Source organism: Myxocyprinus asiaticus, chromosome 29, assembly GCF_019703515.2.
Source record: "Myxocyprinus asiaticus isolate MX2 ecotype Aquarium Trade chromosome 29, UBuf_Myxa_2, whole genome shotgun sequence".
NCBI lineage: Eukaryota > Metazoa > Chordata > Actinopteri > Cypriniformes > Catostomidae > Myxocyprinus > Myxocyprinus asiaticus.
Genome location: NC_059372.1, coordinates 14,796,909 through 14,818,794, shown reverse-complemented (window position 1 = coordinate 14,818,794; position 21,886 = coordinate 14,796,909). Strand labels below are relative to the sequence as shown.

General features: G+C 38.7%; 1 protein-coding gene across 1 annotated transcript in view; it reads right to left on the bottom strand.

The window, feature by feature from the left end:
• Window positions 1-2,328: 2,328 nt before the first annotated feature.
• Window positions 2,329-21,886, bottom strand: part of LOC127420445 (serine/threonine-protein phosphatase 6 regulatory ankyrin repeat subunit C-like) — a 32,101-nt gene continuing 12,543 nt past the window's right edge. The window contains exons 12-28 of the mRNA XM_051662741.1: window positions 21,333-21,450; window positions 20,767-20,835; window positions 20,517-20,657; window positions 20,344-20,406; window positions 19,695-19,806; window positions 19,522-19,593; window positions 18,864-19,065; window positions 18,686-18,773; window positions 17,539-17,656; window positions 15,637-15,856; window positions 15,437-15,524; window positions 15,188-15,274; window positions 14,829-14,974; window positions 14,295-14,377; window positions 14,116-14,198; window positions 11,441-11,532; window positions 2,329-10,835 (exon numbers count right to left, since the gene is read on the bottom strand). Of these exons, the coding sequence (XP_051518701.1) occupies window positions 10,585-10,835; window positions 11,441-11,532; window positions 14,116-14,198; window positions 14,295-14,377; window positions 14,829-14,974; window positions 15,188-15,274; window positions 15,437-15,524; window positions 15,637-15,856; window positions 17,539-17,656; window positions 18,686-18,773; window positions 18,864-19,065; window positions 19,522-19,593; window positions 19,695-19,806; window positions 20,344-20,406; window positions 20,517-20,657; window positions 20,767-20,835; window positions 21,333-21,450 (2,033 nt within the window). The 3' untranslated portion in view covers window positions 2,329-10,584. The remainder of the gene's footprint in view (window positions 10,836-11,440; window positions 11,533-14,115; window positions 14,199-14,294; window positions 14,378-14,828; window positions 14,975-15,187; window positions 15,275-15,436; window positions 15,525-15,636; window positions 15,857-17,538; window positions 17,657-18,685; window positions 18,774-18,863; window positions 19,066-19,521; window positions 19,594-19,694; window positions 19,807-20,343; window positions 20,407-20,516; window positions 20,658-20,766; window positions 20,836-21,332; window positions 21,451-21,886) is intronic.

Genomic DNA, 21,886 nt, shown 5'->3' with positions numbered 1-21,886 from the left:
ATGTTCAAACCTTGTTTGCTCACGTAACTGTCAGCTGTAATAAATTATATCCCCATTGAAATACGATACGTAATAAAAGTAGAATTGATAAATAGTAGCCTATATTTGCCTTGTGTTAATAACATTATATAGGAACTGGATCTAAAATAAGGGGTGATAAATACTAATACAACAGGCTGTAAAAATAGACATTTATTCATTTTAATATCCTATATATATTTTGAATGTGTTGAAACTTGACACTTGGCGACACATCCTGAAAACTGCACAGTTAGAACGGTTTCATGCTGAAGAGCCGCTTAAAAGTACGTTTTTTTCCTCGTAAATGTAAACGAGTGTAAATGTCAACATCATACTGCATGTCAAAATGATTGATGCCTGTCACGCAAAACACGAGCTCATTGATGTCATAAAATATCAGTCTGCTTTTTTATTCCATCCGTTGCTCCTGGTCAGTCTTCCGTAAATATTTAGTTTATATGAAGGGTTACGTTCTACCTATGTTTAATGGTGCAGTGCTCAAATATTTAGTCGTGCATAAATTGTGACTTAGTGCCCATTTACATCACAACTAGGCTAAGTTGTAATTTACGTATAGCTGGTGCAGCTGGCCCCAGGGACCCCCAGGGGGCCGCAATGGGGTGTTAGAGGGTACACGGAAAATAAACATTTACCAAAATGGAAATTATTAATTTTAATTTGTTTATCTAAGGCCTACAACTGATTTCAGTAGAATTAAGACAATATTTTTCTTCACATTATAGACACAGTATAAATGGGTCTTTACACACAAAAATATATCACTGCCTTTTTGTTATTCAGCATATATTCAGGGGTCCTTGGCATCAAAGAGTTTGAAAACCCCTGGCTTTATGAACTACTGACTGATGGTCTCTATACACCGATCAGCCACAACATTAAAACCACCTGCCTAATATTGTGTAGGTCCCCCTCGAGCCACCTAAACAACACCAACCCGCATATCAGAATAGCATTCCGAGATGCTATTCTTCTCACCAAAATTGTACAGAGCGGATATCTGAGTTACCGTAGACCATTCTGGAAATTTTGCAAATTGCAGTGCTCGTTAGCATTTATTTATGCTGTTGTGGCTGCTAATTTCAGTTATTTGTCATGTAGCAATAATTCAAAGCTCTCTTTTTTTTTACTCAATGATGTGCGTGATGATTGTCACCATCACTGTGATTTGCATGTAACATCAAATGGCAGTTGATTTACCTCTGACAATGAGACACCACTAACTACATCTATGGTTATCAATAATATTACATAAGGAATTGAACTTCTACAGTATATTCAGTTTAAACTGAATTAGAATGAAGTTGACTGAACTTAGAAAGTCAAGCTCATTTAACAACTTCTATTGATTTTCTGTTTAAGCAACTTTCCCGCTTAAGTTGACAATTTAAAATTGCCATTACAACACGCTAACATTTTGCTTTTTTAGTGTAAAGAGAAACATTTAGCAAAGACACACAACAACTACTTGTGTTGCAATAGCATTTTATTTCAACATTACCAATTCTAAGCCACGATACTGAATGACAAGACCTTCTGGCTGCAGCAGTTCATGAATCTGACTAACAAAAACATATGTTTTTTTTTTTTTTCTTTAAAGTCAGAGACCAATTCATTTTTAATAAGCTCAAATTAAAATGTATGTTCTTTCTTAAATACATGTACAGAGTTTCACATCTGTTAGTAACAAGTAACCATTCACAAGCTCATATTATGAATTAACAAGGCAAAGTGCTTTCAGGATTGCATTGTCACATAAGGAAATGAATGGCTTGAGGTCTATTTTTGTGGGGTTGAAAGTGTGAGGCTTCTCCTTCCTCAGGTCTAAGAGGGGTCACATGACTGACCCTGACACACATGGGCAGAATCCACCGAATTTGCCCCTTGCCCCCTATGTCCAAAATGAATATGTACAGAGGTACAAAGTTTGCAGGGAGGCTGATATAGCTAATGCGGACTAGCCAGAGACTGGCATAGTGTTTTGGAAGGGCGTAAGGCTAGGGAACTCCATATACCCCATTTGTTTTTAGTACAGAATGAATGTGCATAATTCAAAACTAACCAACCCCCTTTCAAACCCCCAACACCAGTAGAAAATTGAGTGGTTGCTTCAGTACCAAAGTTACACAACCATCCACACACACTCTACTGAACTCAACTAGATACACTTACATACCATGAAGAGCTGTAAACTTGAGTTCAGAGCGCTCACAGTGAACATTTAGAAGTGAGAGAAAATGAAGAAATCAAAACCAGGGGAAAAATTAGTAGAAATGTAAATGCCAGCTAGTATAGGCTGATATTTTCCTGTTTTGTCAAAAAAAAAAACAAAGTGAGGAGCAACAGAGGCAAGACACATATGACATCATTTGAAATATAATGGGGAGAAAGCTAAAAAGAAAAATACACACAAAAATCATAATACAGTCTGGCTTCACATTCCAGTGGAACTCTGTTGTGTATACTTATAAATATATGTTACACACAGACAGACACAGCCGAGCACACTAACTGTTGTCTTAGATCACCGATTGTTGGTTATAAGTTATATATCTGTTCCATAGACATATATATTTCCATTTTTCAACACAACTGATGGAAATTTTGATGCATCAAGCTGTAACACAGAGGTAGGAATAATGCTACTTAAAATGCCACATATTTAGCTCATTCTAAACCAAAGTCTTTGTAACACCCGCATATGGGTTAGGCTCGAAGCAGAGTGGTAGGTGTTTTATGCAAGAAAATTATGATCTTGTTCATTGATACAGAATTGGTGTGATGTAGTAGACCCTGCAATGGTCCCAAGCTTTTGCTGGTGATGGTATCTCTTACATGTTCAACTTAAAAGACAGGATAAGAATATTTGCAGATATGTTGATGAGGTATACAGGGTTTGATATGACCCCAGTTAATTTCACACTCGCATACAGCGACACACACACACGGGTGCTGCTCTACACCATCAGTCACTACATTTCCACAGTCGAAACTCCAAACAAAATCTGGGATTGGACAAATGCGATCTACAAGCCCAAGATTGTGTCACGTTTCAACCGAATGGCTCGAAGTTCAAATACTCAGGTAAAAAGTGCAACGTTAAGTGGATTTCCTTTTTGAAACATTGAATCGTATGGTCACTTTGTCCGATGTTAGCGCAAATTATGAAGATTAACTGGTAGCGAAAAACTTGGCATGTTAAGCAGAGTTCGAGAGCAGTGATTGTAACCCTGATTTATCGGAAATTGTTTCCATTCAAGCCATTTGGTTTTGTGTTTTGACAATGGAAACCTAGCCACAGTGTAGTATTTTTGCTTTCCTCGCATAACAGCAAACTTTTGGAAAGTCTTATGGACGGTGGGTCCAAGTAAAACCGGATTCAAACATGGGACGTAGAAAAGTCCACTTGATGAAAGCCAGTCCTTTTAAAATGGCCAAATCCTGCACACATCCAATTCACATTCAGTTTGACTGAAATAAGGCTCTCTTAGCACTGAAATCTTTTGTGTTAAGTTTCAGTTACAAGAAGAGGGTGTTAAACCTAAGGTGCCACAGATTTAATAGCTAGGCCAAAACTAGCCAATGCCAACAAATCTTCAGAAATATACAATTGTCTCTTGATGCTTGTATTGCTTGTTCTTAAATGAAATCAAGTGGCCATCTCTACAGACACATACATTGGTCCTTTGTTGTGAAATACTAGAGTACTTGTTTTATTCAGTGTGCTCCCTATAATTCAGGTTAAAATGTGAAATCGCTGATTTCTTGAGGCCAAAATGAAGGACCATAAAAGTTACAAATGAAGTTATTTCAGACTGAACTACTGACGATGTCTTCCAGTCTTGAGTGCCAACTATTAAACTATTAATCTGTTTTGACTGGTACAATGAAATTCAAAAAGGAATGTTGCATTATGATACAAGTAAAAATATTTTTGTATTTTTTGAGAATTTAAGAACACATTAAATGGCAAATGGGATCTTGATGGTTCAGACATCGGCAAAGCATCAAGGAAAATACGAAAGAGGACCAATACAGTTTAACATTCAAGATACCATTTCCAAAAGGAAACATTACAACTCTAATCTGATTAAAAAGAATTGTAATCCTAGGCAATGCGCTTTGCTTTTGGTATCAAATCAAATAATCAGAGGTAAATTAGTAGGTCTAAACACCACCACACACATACACAAATTATGCTTACAAGCCACAAAAGCTGACATGGACTTTCAGTGGTGCTGGAAAAGGTACATGGAAAACGGCACTATTTGACCAATAAGCCAACGAACAAATAGAATTGCCATCTTTCCAGTGAGCAAGAAGTATCAATAAGGCTTTGACACCCATCACAGTTTCCAACAAGTCCATCGTACATTCCACGAGGAAGTGCCACTTATGGAGGCAAAGAAGGAAGGAGTTTAATTTTCTACAATCCAAAACATAAATAAGAAAATAAAATACCCTGCTCAAAGAAAAAATTATGGATGATGTACGAGGGCATTCTCCTCCATTAAGGATACTATGGCGCACAAAAAAAGTTATTGCACTTCAGTCCATTTCAGGTGGATACTTTTGACGTCAATACAACAGAGTAAAGGAGTCATGCCAACATTCTACAAGACATTGGGTTACAACTAATCTCCAATGCATTACCACACGAAAACAACACGGCACATATTTACTTCAATAAAGAATTCACACTTTGTAAAACTAAACAAGAGTTCAAACAGGTCACTAGATAGAATCGACCACGTTTTTTTTGTCATTACATGTACAAAAATTATTTATTCATTTGTGGTGTCGTGACTAATTCAATTGAGAGTTTTGACGGCTCAAAACACAACCACGTTGATGGTGGCTACTTTTGAAACTTACAACAGTTGTTCATTCATAAGGCTCACTAAAGGTGTTAATGGAAGACCATACCCTGTGGCATTTACTTGATAACAAAAGGCACAATCCCACATACTCGTCACAAAGTTATATTTTAAAGAGATGATGAAGACGCTTACAGACTCCAAAGAAATAGCAGCATGCCACGCAAAGCAGTCATTTTCTCAACCAAAGCCTACAAGCAAATAAGGACAGTATTTTGGATTTACAGATGAAGTTTTGTGATCCGTTATCGAAGCGCTTGAGCTGTCTCTGGTGGCACTATGCAAATTTGTGAGAGCAAATGAAAGTACTCCTGCATAGCTTTCGTCAAATATGAAAATGGATTTTAAAGGGATCCCTACGTGCCCTGTCAGATAAGCCATTCAGTCAGACTTCGGTGGTCTTCTAACTAGCCTTATGAAAACAAGCTGCTGGTGAGAGCAACAAAAAGCAGCTATTTTTGCTTATTTATATATAATTCGCTAGCAGATTCATGATTTGTACTATTAGCGCTTATAGAGTAACAACTCAATGAATCAGAAGTATGAAGCAAAACACTAAGCCAGGGTGAAGGACATCATTTAAGTTCAAGAGCACCCCTTGAAAACTCCAATGTTCTCCATTTCACAAGGCCTCAGGAACACGACCTTAGGATTCCAGTTGCACGGAGCATGCGTAGCTAAAAGTCTACTTAAAAAATAATGTGTCCATATATATATAGCGCAATAGATTGTAAGGACAACTAGTTTATGAGGTAAGATTGCCATTTCAAGGCAATTCAGACCACACTTCTTGAGGAATTACGTACTGTATAGCACATTTCAGTATTGTGCTCTTGTTTTAAAGATTTGCTTTTGTAAGACTGCACAAGATTTACTACCTAAATGTCACAACCAACTAAATAAAAGTGGAGACAAAATTCATTAACCTTGGTTTGTATGAAATAATTTATCATTGGGCAATATTTGTTTTTGACAGAGGTATTCTCAATTTTTTTTTTTTTACCTTTGTTCATTGTACTGATAATATTTTTGTTATCTTTACGAATTTTCTGTGCTGTATTTTTAATAGTGTAAATCAGTACTTGACACTTCATTTAGGAGAAACAAATCTGACATTTTGTTGTGACTATTTGCTCAGAGTTTGAAAGTTGGTCATGGTCTCACTGAAAACAATTTTTTTTTATTAAGGTCAAAACTAGTTGTTCCAATTAATTTGCTATGGTACATATTTTCAACACATAAGTATTAAATGAAAAGTTACAATTTGTATTACTTCTAGTGCAAAAATTCCTAATAATTGAAAATTATTATTTTGAGGCCAGAAGCCATTATGGTACATCTTTCAGCAAGACAACCTATAGAACTGTGTGCTTCTTATGAATCCCATCGCTAGAGGAATGAGATCCCAGGTTAACGGCAAAATCTCTCAAGTGCTGCAAGAGCAGAACTATACCGTTTCCTCTTAAGGCAAAAAGTTGGGAGATAGAAATAGGTTCAATGAAACGGGTGTTTTGAGTATTGCCTTAAATGGATGTGTCTTCAAGTAGAAAGGACACTGAGGTCTACTGAGGTAAATCAGACATTCTATCAGCCATTAATACCTTTGTGAGAAACAAAATAACGATATCAAAACAAATGTAAGGATGGACACACAATAAGGACACTGAGATAGCTACAATTAATCTGCTTTCCAACACAATGGTTACAATTATTAGACAACTCTAGTCTTCCAACTGCCTGCAAGTAACTGCAACCATTATAGCTTGGTTAACAGGCAATGATAGCTGGCCCTTCGAAGAAAAGTGGTGTAAAACAAAAAAGGTCCTTAAACCGCACAATCACTCATTTGCTGATCCAGTATAAAATGAGAAAAGCTAGGTAAATGCTTCATTTTGGTTCATTTCAAATCTGCCCTTCAGGCTTATAATAAAATTAAGGCGTTTCATAATTCCATCACGTAGAAATAAACATTTTCCCAAATTATTATTCAATGGGTACTACGAATCACAGTGGAACATTTATAAAATATTGTTTTTGAAGAAGCTTTTGACTGAATGACTCAAATCCTGCTATTTCAATTGATAAGGGCAATTGCCAAGTTATGGCTTAGCATTGAAAGCTTCGACTTCTCAGCCACTTCAATGGCAAACCAGCACATCAGTATAGCTTGATTATAAATATACTGGCATTTTGAAACAGTCTGATTGTGAACGTACTGGCATTTTACAATATTTAGCATACTGTGTGTACCCCCCCCCCCCAAAAAGTACAAATGGGCACAGTAGCTTATGTTTGCAATGATTTCGTACTTATTTGGGTAATGGTCTTGCGCACACAAAAACTGAACCCAAGGAATCATTCATTCACATTTTACAAACATATAATGAGAAAGAAAATAAAAAGTTATGGCACTAAATGATTATGAGGAAACTCCTCACACCAGTTATACTCTACCCTAGAAAAATTCTCTCTCAAAAATTGCCACTTTGTGACCGGTTCCCACCAACTCAGTCTATTAAAAATTCTGAAAGGGTTCAATTCCAAAGTTCCAAATTATTTTTACACAATATTGCATACAAGATCCGCACAAACGTTGAAGCAAGCTGCTACCCTCACGGCATACATTCGACAAAACATGAACAATTTTAGTGCAATGCTGATAACACAATTACGAATCTGAGGAGTTCAGACAAGTACGTTTTTTTAGTTTGTTTTTGCTGAATAGGAATTCTTATCGCTAATAGACAAATCAAATACAATCAAAAGCAGCACTCTTTCTTGCACCAAATGAAATGTATAACTACTCACAATCTTCATGGGCACTTGTTTATTCCAACCCATCTACATGTCGTATGGACTATCACACGCAATTTATAAATAATCAATCTTTTGTACAACTACAAGCAGTATAACTGGCAGTGCAAATAACTTCAAGTTCACCATCAACTTCATTTTCGTACCCTGTGCTGTTTACACAAGCAATCATTCCATCCACCAAACTGTACTTTATTGTACGTGATAAAGTCAAGCTCAAGCTTTAATATATACCCCAATTAATTAAACTTCATCCACGAGGAATTTCCTCTTAATCATTTAGCCCATTTAGAATTATTTTCTCTGCAAAACTGCGAAAATGTAAAACACTGCGATATAACTTGTGCCTAAATCTGATTTGCACACATGCATATTTGTACTCAAGAGGTCAGATATTTGCCCATTTACAGCTTGTGAACAGATCCTGATATATGCAAGTGTTTTTTTTTTTTATTTCCTTTCTTTATTATCGAACAAGCAAGTGCTTTGTATGAGGCCTATATAGAGATTTTAAGCAGCCAAAACCTATCATTAAAATGACAGAGGTAATTTCAGAAATCTGTGTAAGTACACTCTCCAAATGGCCTTTAAAATATCTCACATTACTTTATCTTGTTTGTCTATTGCTTCATTTTCCAATAAATTATCAGTTACTGTTACAAGTTAAAACTACTTTATCTACACCATTAAAATCATAAACTAATGAAAGTGATAGTATTGGTGTAATTGAGAAGTCCAGATTTCATGGTTCATGTACGCATTAGTTTGCAGAGGTTTTGAATTAATGTAAAGATGTTTTAAATTGGTTGGGATGGAAAATAGATTGTTTATTTGTATAGCTCTTCCTAATTGTGGAAAAAAACATGTAGATGCTTTTGCTCATTTAGAAAAAACTGGAAATAAAAAACTATGGTCAAATAAAAAGCCCTTTCAACTGATTGTCTCATTACCGACTGAGAAAATATTGCCTGTTTGTGGTGCACAAACGAAAAAGGGATGTTTCAAACACTCATTCACATGTTCTTATTTTGAGGTTTAGGTGCAAAAAACCTAATGGAAGCACAATCTTAACTTAATCTACCTTTGGCAATAAGGAAGCATTTTATAAAGAGCAGGGGTGAATAGATATTTTTCTGTATATTATTTAAAAGATAATGCCTTGTTTTTTTTTATGTATCTTTCAGTTCCTGATAAAATGGTATTTAGAAACTGGTTAACTTTGGTCATACCCATGACTGTTCCCCAAACAGCATAAACCAATATAAAATGGTCCAATCAGTAAGTCACAAAATTTGCATTCATATTTTGACCATATACACTCCTCCAATTCAGAAAAAACCCAACTGTGCTCTGATATGAATCAATCAGATCATCCAGAATGAAATGAATTATTCAGTCAATCATTTCATAATGGATTGTAGTGAAATTCTCAACCCATGTTTCACTGGAGGAAGCACCATTTTAACAACTTTGAGAGAGTGCATATGGTGTGTTTAAATGAATGGACCTTTTATAGACAAAAAAAAAAAAAAAAAAAAATCAGTAGGCACTGTATAAGTAACTCCACACTAAATATTTAAACACGTTCAACTAGCAAAGCAGTATTCTTAATAGAAGATCTTTTATGAGCCCCTGCTAACCTAAAAATGAAAATGAGCAAGTACTGTGTATGACAACTGCAGTTTCGAAAATCGGTTATGACATTTTTGTGCCTTCTGTACTTCCTTAGCGTAGTAGTATCTTCATAATATTTTATACGCCCGACATCATGACACATAAAACTCCTCTTCTGCCCATCTACAAACAGTGATCTGGACAACCAAATACCTTCAATGTAAACTGAATACGAAATTTCTCATCCAAACACTAACCCTTTTCTCTCTGAGAGTAAACATGCATTAAATATTAGACCCCTCGATTAGAAGGTCATTGGTCTTTTGGCTTAAGGTAGTATGGTTTTCCCTTCTTTCATAATGATTCTGTTAGGTTATTTTTGTTTTTTCCTGATCAGTGGTAAATCAGATTGCACCTTACATAAAAACCTCAAAACGTAAGAGTCAAGTATGGGATGAAAAACTAGGACTGTTGCGCAAAAGTGGATGCCACACATACACACACACACACACACGCACACACACACTTGCACATAAACACACACAAGACCACTATCAAATACATGGTCCCGCAAATTCATGCAATTCTAATGTAACCCGTTTAAACTATTTCTCAGGGCAGGCTGTAAATTCCTATGCAAGGCCACAGCATCACGCGAATAGGAGGCATGATATAGAAACCAATGCATTATCACTGTTACCATGGAGACACACAGCTGCATAATTTAACATTAACCGAGTCAAATGGACCGAAACGGAGAAGAAAATGAGTGACTCGCCAGTGCTGGATACTGGTTCAAATAGATGGCTTAGATTCAGTTTTTAGACTTATTACACTCATATTAAATGGACAGCATTTTAAAGGTTCAACCAAATTCAACCAAATATAAAAATTCAGTCATGCTTTGGTTGTTCCAAAGCCATATGACTTTTTTTTTTTCCATCAGTCGCCTGGGCGACATTACGGTCAGTAAGTGTGGAAATAATTTTTATTTTAGGGTGAACTATCCTTTAAAGATCAGGAGGGGGAGGAAAGTTGGGGAAATAAATATAAATAAATAGCATGTTCTCTCCCTACTGAGAAGTAAAGAAAAGCTTTGACACTGGCACAGGAGGGATATGTGGCTGTAATTGCATATAGATTTATCTAAGTGTGTAGAAAGGACCAAACTAAGCGACCATGCGCAAGATCCCTTTGCGATTTTACGTGTGGTTTGTTTTTTTTAGCGAGTAAAAACACCTCACTCAGTCAAGCAGCCATCCAAGCCGATGGTAGCACCATGGCGATCTTTGCCGTAACCATGGTGAAGGCCTCCATTGGGCAGAGGGGGGCAGGCGGCAGTGATGCCACAGTGCTTGAGCAGGTTGAGGCTGGGAGAAGAGGGTGACGCAGAGGAGGGGGTGGAGGAGGAAGGCTTCATGGTTGAGAGAATGAGAGCTAGGCAGTCGGCAACAGCTTTGTTGGATGCGCAAGCCAATGCTGGCGTATGACCTGCAAGATCACATAACAAAAAAAAAAAAAGAGATATTAGCTTGGGAAAACCCTCATTCAAATAGACACATTTAAGCTGATGTATTATTTCCATGATTTTCAGAAATCTGGCCATCCTAATTTGACGATAACAGGAGACTTTCTTGTTTTCCGTTTATCTTAAAATAAAACAACAAACCATGTGTCTCAGGGGTAACACTCCAATGTAGCACTAATGGATCCCAAATGATGATTTATGCCCTTGCAGCCACACAACAAGTCCAGAATTTGGTGATATAATAGTATACACACAGCTTCCTCATTTAGCCTGGGGAAGGAGGTGCACACCCGTAACATTTTTGTCCTATGTAATTAAGCAACAGCCCTGCTTATGAGAACTTCTAAATCATAAAATGACAATCATAAAATGACAAATGTAACACTTTATGGCTTTATTGACTTAAATGTACACACAAACGAAGGAAAAGACCGCAAGTCCATACCAAGTGTGCCATTTGGGACAGAGCCTTAACTTGTTGCAGTCAATTAAGAAGACATGTCTGGACACAGGAATGGTCCTTTTGTAATTTACTTGATCCACTGTACAGTAGGAGATCCTGTCTTACCTTCCTCATCCACTGCCAGCACTGTGGCTCCACGATTCAGCAAGGCCTGAACCACTGTAGCCAAACCATTCCTGGCCGCAATGTGGAGGGGCCTGAAAAGACAGACAGACAGAGAAAAAAAATGATACAATGCTTTTTAAAAAATTGCTAAGCTTAACTGAGATAGTTGGGTGAAATTTGTATGTGTTAGGGTTTGTTCAGAGACTACTTAGCAGAGATAGTCCAGTTCTATTACAATGAATGGGAGAAATTAGAACACCCAACGGTCAACGGATGTAGAAATGAAGTCCCGCCTTACAGGTAAAAGAGCCATTCACCTTTTAGATACAGACATCTCCTGTCATTCAACATCATTGATATCGATATTTGTCATGATGCACATTTCTTACCATTAATGGGGAATGAAACGCATATCACATGTTTGTTGGACCTCAAGAATAAATATAAACATAACTTGTTTGTTAAAAAGTAAACTCCACAGGTGTAAGATACCTTTTAATTTGAAGTTCAAGAAGTATACTCAGTTTAGGATTTAATCCTACATAAGGTGTGACCTCTTTTTGCCACAAAGTCTTCAGCGGACGTTTGACTCTCCTAATGGTCAATAATTTTTAGTTTACGACAATGTTCTTCTTCCTGGTTTTGGGCCGACGCATGTCAGCTACGTAACCCACACATGGTGTAATTGCTGTAGCCTAAAATTCATTATGTCCACTGAAAGACTTTCTTGTTTGCATCAAAAACTTTGAGGATATTACAGCACTATGGATCATGAGGAAAAATTTTACTAAATAGTAGTGCTGTCAGTCTATCAAAATTTTGAATCGTGATTAAATTAATCGCACATTTTGAAAGTTCTGAAATTTGACACTATATATAATTTTTCCTGTTAAAATTCATTTTTTTCCATCTTAGGAATGAAAACAAATGTAACAATATATTTCTTTATTTTTTTCTCCCCAATTTGGAATGCCCAATTCCCAATGCGATCTAGGTCCTCGTGGTGGCGTAGTGACTAGCCTCAATCTGGGTGACGGAGGACGAATCTCAGTTGCCTCCGTGTCTGAGACAGTCAATCCGCGCATCTCTTTACGTGGCTTGTTGAGCACGGCATCCACGCACAACTCACCACATGCCCCACCGAGAGCGAGAACCACATTAAAAGCGACCATGAGGAGGTAAACCCATGTGACTCTACCCTCCCTAGCAACCGGGCCAATTTGGTTGCTTAGGACACTTGGCTGGAGTCACTCAGCACGCCCTGGATTCGAACTCGCGACTCCAGGGGTGGTAGTCAGCGTCTTTACTCGCTGAGCTAACCAGGCCCCCAATATATTGCTTTATTAACAATTTCCCAACGAAGCCTTCCACAGAATAAAGACAGAAATGCACTAAAATATAACCAATTCAAGTAAAATTAAGTTTCCCAAAGTCTAAGTGGGAGTTTGACTAATTGAAAGAAACTCAAACTTGTAAACTCAAATCCTCTAAAATCTACCGGTAGACTGTGGCTATCCACTTTTCTACCGCAATCGTGAAGCCGCGTTCATGATTCGCGTCAGGGCCACATGAAGACCACATGAACAGTGTTGCAGACAAAAACGTCTTATTCTGCATTTTGATGAGAGTTAAGACTTGACGTGCTTCTGTGGTAATTAAAATGTACATACATAAAATGTACCTACATAGGCTAAAAAATACTTGATTTCTTTTGAAGTCCCATCTGGGCTTGTTTTGTACATCAAATAGCATTAAGAGGTCCTTTATCATTTGATCACAGAAGCGCTGTCATGTGTGTGCAGAGATTCTTTAATTTACTGAGATAAGAACCTTTGCGGCTCTATCATAGGAGAAAGTGTAATGGTCAACTAGCGTGTTACGACATAACCGCCCATAGAATGTCTAAGGACCACCACATTATACTATTTAATGCTAAGCTTGTACACTACTTGGTAGAAGGGCTCTGGTGTGTGTGTTGTGAAGTGTGCGTTTGTGCAATGACTCTGGGCAAACACATTACAAAGACACACTTCCAACAAATGTTTATGCTGCGTTAATCGCAATTAAGAAAAATGAACGTGTTAAACTATAATCACAAGCGTTAACACATTAATTTCCGAGTTGCTGTTGTGTTCAGTCAATAGCTGTATTGCATTCTCAGTGCCGGTTTGTTCATTATACAACAACAGCATATTAGCCGGATAGCTAGCTAGTGGCTATCTGGCCTCTGGTTTACATGACAGCAGGGCTAGGTCGCCGCTAGCCAGCTAATACTTCCTAACCAGCTGATTCATGACTGTGATTCAGTTAGCTAGTTGTGTGTATAACTTTGTCGAACTGCTTGCGTTTTTGGCGACACACAAATTATCGTCTAGATGTACTGTATACCATAGGCTAAACATCTAAAATTATTCGATAGAGATTGTTTTATCCCCCGGTCCCCTGGTTGAGAACCACTGCTCTAGACAGTCATCTTTTTACTGCTGCACCACATCTGGCTGTTTTTCAGTGTCTCATGCAGCCATGTTTTTTGAAGACGGCCTCTCAAGTTAAAGAACAACAACTTAAAAGTGCCCAGGGACACCTGTATTCTGTTCCATTCCTTGTGCAGCTTTTTTAATGCAAGAACGCCTTCTGTCTGAACACCCACTTTGGGTGAGGAGGGGAAAACTCACATTTGAAGCATACTGTTGGTTGCATTGATGAGGATAGGGTTGTGGATCTCCTTCAAGATCAGCATGGCACACATTTCATGAGCCTTCACACACAGACAAAAGTTACCAATAAAGCACAACATTTCTGAAATCAGATCAAAAGATCATTGTTAAGCTTGAATAAAGAACTATGTTATTACCTTGCTGCAGGCAAGATGTAGGGCAGTGTTCTTGTTCACATCCAGCAGAGCCAGGTCAGCTTTGGCTCTGTGCAGCAGCAAGGCTGCATTGACCAACAACAGAAATAGAAGTCACACATTTCAAAATTGACATCATTTCATTCAGCATGGTGCAAAAAAAAAAAAAAAAAAAAAAAAAAAAGGATATTCACAACAGAAATTTTTATTTTTTATCCCAATTCCATTACCTTTCCAGGCCTGGAAAACACAATTAAAAAAATTCCCTGATACGTCCAGGTTTTCCATTTATATGCTCAAAAGACCAACTTTTAAGAGTTAATAAGTCTCCTTTATTAAGATTTTTTAACCAGTGTTCCTAACATCAACATGATGTCATGGTTTGTTGATATCTTTGAATTAACAATGTAGCTTTTCTTAAGTACTACCGGTACAGAGACACTTGGGAAATAAGAACCATACTTTACTGTCTACATATTGTCTAACGAATAATCACACAAGTCTAGATTTGAAACAGACTTCTAGACTGGCTCTTACCCACGGCACCACTTTGGCCATGGTCAGCGGCCACCATCAGTGCAGAACGCCCTGAGTGGTCCACAGCGTTGATGTCAGCTCCGTGCCGCAGAACCAGCTGCAGCCCAACCACATCCTCAGTGACTGCAGCCGCATGGAGTGGGGTCCTAGCAGCAGAACACAGTCAATTATGTGTGCAATCCACAACTGCTAAGGCTGGCTGCCCATAACCGATCATGTCCTCAAACATATGGAGTGCTGTATATTAATTAATGTATGCTACTATTAAGGTACAGTTCTTAGAAAGCCAATATGGCTCTTAGCTAATATATAACTGGTGTAATGCTTTTCCAAGTAAGAACTATTTAACCGGCACAAACCTTCCTTTGGCATCCCTGATGTTTACCAACAAATTACAAACACTGGATTCCAACAGCAGCTCTGCAGAACCACTATGGCCATTAATGCTGCAACAGAATAACACAAACAGATAGAACACCATTATACAGATTGACATTTTATGGGGTTACAAAATGAAAACCCAGACAATACACTCTGGTACATAAGACAGTTTTGGTTTAGATAATATCAGGGACTAACACACATTTAATTAGAGGTAGAATACTCACAGAGCACAGTGCAGTGGGGTGAAGGGGTTTCCCTCCTGGATACTACATGGTTTGAGTTCAAGTAAAACGTCCAAACAGTCTTCATGACCTGTTGTTTTACAAGCAAAAGAATGTCACTTATATAAAATATTTTGCATTTCCTCAATGCACTTTTAGTAAGATGAAAAAGCCACTGAAGGACGAAAGGTTTGACATCTTACCGTGATAGGCTGCCCAATGTGCGGGTGTGTAGCCGTGGCGGTCAGTGATTGGGTCGTGGGGATAGGAGTGGTCAGCAGCAGAAAGCAGATTGGAGAGAATGTCAACATGGCCACAGGAAGCAGCCAGATGGACTGCGGTTCGCCCCTGAAAATCTCTGCTCAGGGCCAAGACATTGTGGGACAACAGGGCGGTTACACAGTCCTCCCGACCCATTACAGCCTACAAAAACAGGCCTGGTTAGAAACCCTATTTGAATATAAGGACACAACACATACAGTGCATCCGGAAAGTATTCACAGTGCTTCACTTTTTCCACATTTTGTTATGTTACAGCCTTATTCCAAAATGGATTCAATTCATTATTTTCCTCAAAATTCTACAAACAATACCCCATAATGACAACGTGAAAGAAGTTTGTTTGAAATCTTTGCAAATTTATTGAAAAAAAAAAAAAAGAATCACATGTACACAAGTATTCACAGCCTTTGCTCAATACTTTGTTGAAGCACCTTTGGCACCAATTACAGCCTCAAGTCTTTTTGAGTATGATGCTACAAGCTTGGCACACCTATTTTTGGGCAGTTTCTCCCATTCTTCTTTGCAGGACCTCTCAAGCTCCATCAGGTTGGATAGGGAGCTTCGGTGCACAGCCATTTTCAGATCTCTCCAGAGATGTTCAATCGGGTTCAAGTCTGGGCTCTGGGTGGGCCACTCAAGGACATTCACAGAGCTGTCCCGTAGCCACTCCTTTGTTATCTTGGCTGTGTGCTTAGGGTTGTTGTCCTGTTGTAAGATGAACCTTCGCCCCAGTCTGAGGTCCAGGGCGCTCTGGAGCAGGTTTTCATAAAGGATGTCTCTGTACATTGCTGCATTCATCTTTCCCTCGATCCTGACTAGTCTCCCAGTTCCTGCCGCTGAAAAACATCCCCACAGCATGATGCTGCCACCACCATGCTTCACTGTAGGGATGGTATTGGCTAGGTGATGAGCGGTGCCTGGTTTCCTCCAGCCTTTCAGGCCAAAGAGTTCAATCTTTGTTTCTCATGGTCTGAGAGTCCTTCAGGTGCCTTTTGGCAAACTCCAGGCGGGATGCCTCTGTCATGTGCCTTTTACTGAGGAGTGGCTTCCGTCTGGCCACTCTACCATACAGGCCTGATAGGTGGAGTGCTGCAGAGATGGTCGTTCTTCTGGAAGGTTCTCCTCTCTCCACAGAGAAACGCTGGAGCTCTGTCAGAGTGACCATCGGGTTCTTGGTCACCTCCCTGACTAAGGCCCTTCTCCCGATCGCTCAGTTTGGCCAGGCGGCCAGCTCTAGGAAGAGTCCTGATGGTTCCAAACTTCTTCCATTTACGGATGATGGAGGCCACTGTGCTCATTGGGAGCTTCAATACTGCAGAAATGTTTTTGTACCCTTCCCCAGATCTGTGCCTCGATACAGTCCTGTCTCAGACAATTCCTTGGACTTCATGGCTTGGTTTGTGCTCTGACATACACTGTTAACTGTGGGACCTTATATAGACAGGTGTGTGCCTTTCCAAATCATGTCCAATCAGCTGAATGTACCACAGGTGGACTTCAATCAAGTTGTAGATACATCTCAAGGATGACCAGTGGAAAGAGATGGGTGCAAGGATGCACCCGAGTTCAATTTTGAGTGTCATGGCTGTGAATACTTATGTACGTGTGATTTTTTTTTCATTTTTTATTTTCAATAAATTCGCAAAGATTTCAAACAAACTTCTTTCACGTTGTCATTATGGGGTATTGTTTGTAGAATTTTGAGGAAAATAATGAATTTAATCCATTTTGGAATAAAGCTGTAACATAACAAAATGTGGAAAAAGTGAAGCGCTGTGAATACTTTCCAGATGCACTGTAGTTAAATGTCTCCAGCATCTCACCCCTCTGTGTAAGGCTGTTCTTCCTCTCCTGTCTCCCATGTCAGGACAAGCTCCTCTCTCCAGCAGCAGATGAATGCAGTCAGTGTGTCCCCCCAGCACTGCCAGCATCAATGGAGTTCTATGGAGAAGAACATTTTAATAATGCAAATGTGATTTAATACAGTTTTGATCATTTATCATCAGTGTTCGGGAATGTTACATTTAAAAGTAGCATATTACATTATTCCCAAGTACCTAACTGCATTATATTGTTAAGTTTTATAGAAAGTGTCGCATTGTCTCTACTTTTTCCTTGCCGTAAACTGGCAAGGGTTTCTTTTTCAAGTGCTATGCTTGGCTTATTTTTTAACCACCAGCATAGTTGCACTGTATTGACTACTACACAGTATAGTTGCACCACTTGCAGCACAGACAGCTTTGCTGGCTATAACAAAAGCAATCTAGTTTGGTTGCGTTGTGCAACTCGCAGTGGGTACGCCTACACAATTATGGGAAATGGTAGGGAGAGGTTTTCATTTGTATTTTCCAGTAGATAAAATCAATCATTTTTGTTGTTGTCCTAAATTTGTAAGCATATACAACTGATTCTGTTCACACCAGCTCCCTCCAAAAAGTTTTACTGTTCAAAAGCTCCCTCCTAGTAAACAGCGCTGCACTTCCGGGTGTGTTGCGCATGCATCCCTTCTCGTGTGAACATGCCAACGCCAATACGTCATACGAGAGACTGCATGACCTCAGCCCTCTCGTGAACGTGCATACTGTTGCTTAACGATTATTTATAGTTCAAAATTGCTTAAATATTGATATTTTTCGCACCAAAAGCGATCGTATCCCTTTATAAGGCATTCATTTAACCACTGGAGTCGTATGGATGACGTTAAGGCTGATTGTCTGTGCTTTTTGGAGCATCAAATATCGTGTTACCATCCACTTCCATTACAAGGACCTACTGAGCTGAGATATTTTTCTATTTTTCTTAAAATGTGTTCTGCTGAAGAAAGGAAGTCATATACATCTGGGATGGCATGAGGGTGAGTAAATGAGTTACCCAAGACTGTTTGTTAATAATGAATGCAAATCAACAAGAGTAAAAATGTGTAGAAAAAAGACAAGGAAAAATATGTAAGAGCTATCAGCTCATACGTACTGTCCCTCCTTGTCTCTAACATTAACCAGGTCAGCTCCTCCCTCACTACAGAGCAGTACTCGCAGACATTCTGAATGGCCATTGGCAGCTAACCAACAAAAAAACAAAGTAATCTGTCAAACACCCACACTTGAAAACAAAGATTATTTTCATAAACCAATTCATAAACACTGTGTACCTGCAACATGAAGAGGGCCCCATTTGCTGCGGTGCTCGGTGAGCAGGCAAGATGCTGATTGGCTGAGCAGGAGTTCCAAGCAGCGGGCGTGTCCTCTCTGAGAGGCCACGTACAGCACAGAGCGCCCCACCGGGTCACACGCATCTACACATGCTCCAGACTCCAGTAACACGGTAACACATTCCCAGTGACCTGACTCCACCTGACAGGTGAGATAAAGTGGAAAGGTAATTTCAGTGACTGCTAATTATATTTTAAAATTATCAGCCACTTTTATGTTTAGTAAAATTGCACCCCAGGACACATCTACAGTTAATGATAAACATTCACTTTTTTTTAAGCAAATAAAACAGTGTAAAACACTGCAAATTAGCTTTTCTGTTTATCATCTTACTAAATTATTAAATAAAATAAAAAAAATGCTGGCATTGTAAAACATCATTTACACTCTGTCAGCAAACTTGTATCATTGTAACGAAATTGCAATCAAACACATACAAAGCAAATGCTAGCATTGCAAATTTAATTTTTTACATGTCTCTTTGAGCATCAGGCAACAGAATGCCTTTATGGTCAGAAGTCCATAAAGATATCAAGAAGGAATATCCCAATTCCGACTTAGAATTTAACACAGCTTAAGCAGACGTTTTGTTCGTACCGCTAGGTGAAGTGGGCTGACGAGCTCGTTGCTTTCCTTGTCTCCCAGAGTGTTAAAGCACATCTCCAAAAGCTACAGAATCAGTAAGAGAAGGTGCATCAATAGTTTTTACTGTGATAAAAATTACGCTAAAAATCACAGTGGACGATGTAAGAGTGAAAGGACAATCTCACCAGCTCCAGGTTCTGTTTGTTGCCGTGGGCCGCAGCGTAATGCACAGCACTGTATCCTTTAGTGTTGCACAGAGATGGATCAGCACCATTATCCAACAAATGCTCTACACACCTACAGAAATTATAGATTACATCAACATTTATATAACAACTACATGTTAAGTGTGAAAGGATATTAGTCAGTGTTCTGGACCCAAATGCAGCTTATAAAACACAGTAAAATGGACAACCTGTACCCATGATTTCAGCCTAGCGTTTCACATATATAGACATTTACATATTCTTTATGTAACTTATATACAGTATATAAAACTTATTTATACACAACTCTGTGTAATCCTAATAATAACTGAATTAACCAAAACATATAAAACAACCACACTTCTCAGAAAGAATACAGGAAAAAAACAATTACTGTGAATTCATCTCTTGCACTTATTACAGACAAATCCACTGAAACGCTAGTAAACTAAAAGGAGAAAGAAGGGAAACAGGATTTGAAAATGTTGCAAGCCAGATTCGAACTCATGATGCCACACAAGCGGCACCGCAAAATGGGTTGGAATGTGCGCTAACCGTTAAACCATGGCTCGGACATGAAATTATTTTCAGGAATCATTCAAATTTGTCCCAATTAAAGTGGACTTACAGGAATGATTCCTTCTCCCCATCCTCTTGGCTCTGATGAGTGCTGGCATGGAGTCGGTCCGTTCTGAGAAAGACAACCGGGCATCAGTAATGCTGTTCACACTACGATACCAAAGAATGGTAATATTTAAAACATGCCAAAAATCTCTGCAGGTCTGTGGGAGTGCGTTTCACCTGCAGAACGCAGTAGATGCTGCAGAGTAGTGCAGAGGTGTACAGCCCGAGCGATCACGCTCATTGACCTCTGCCCCAGCTCCCACCAGCACGACCACACACTGATACCTCCCGTTAGCAGCCGCATAGTGTAAAGGAGTCCTGATGGAGAAATACATTATAAATCATCAGCATGAATCTAATATACATGTAGACTCCTTTTGATATGACTAAAGTAACCTGCTTAAAAGAACAAAACGACAATTTGTACCTTCCAAACTTGTCCTTCTTATTCATGTCAGCTCCACTGCTTAAGAGCAGGTTGAGACATTCAATATTTCTGAGTGAGAGAATACAGGAGAGGAAAAAAAATTGAATATTATACTATACTATTATTTAAAATTATACTAACTACAAACTTAAAAGTACAAATAAGTCACATTTTTTAAACTGAATTAATCCAGTCTCAAACGAATCCATTTATGGGCATCAACATTAGCAATCTACTTATACGGATCTTAAAAGTTTTAGCTTTAATGTTAACGTTACATAACTTTTTCCAACTCCCCAGTCTGCAAATGGATGGACAATAAAACAGTCCCACCCCAAAGTGTTTACACCTTTCAGTGGAATCAACCTAAAAATAACTTCTAGTTGACATATAAAAAAATCATTTCACCTTTAATGAAAAAATCCTGTCTGTTGAGTAATTTCAGCTAAATGTAACAACTGAAATGACCTTGGATAGCATTACTACATATAAAGTTAGGGACACTTGATATAAAGTAGGGCAGTGGATTTTTAAATAGCTCATTCTAAGTAGAGCTGCGGTCTCACCCTCCAGAGGCAGCAGCGTGTAGACAGGTCCTCCCAAAGTTGTCTGGGGTGTTGATGTCAAATCCAGCCGAGAGAACGTGCTCTTTACTCATTGACAACACAATGCTGTAAAGCTGACCTGAAAAAAAAAAAAGAGACAGTCATTGTGATGATTAGGTAGAGGGGTCTATGCAGTCATCTTTCAAGACAGTAAATTTCTTTCATCACATTCCAAGTAGGTCAGAAGTTTCCATACACTTAGTATGTTAGTATTTGGTAGCATTGCATTTAAATTGTTTAACTTGGGTCAAACATTTTGGGTAGCCAAAAGACAAGCTTCTCACAATAAGTTGCTGGAATTTTGTCCCATTCATCCAGACAGAACTGGTGTCAGGTTTGTAGGCCTCCTTGCTCATAAATGATTTTTCAGTTCTGCCCACAAATTTTCTATCAGATTGAAGTCAGGGCTTTGTGATGGCCACTCCAATACCTTGACTTTGTTGTCCTTAAGCCATTTTGCCACAAATTTGGAGGTATGCTTGGGGTCATTGTCCATTTGAAAGACCCATTTGCAA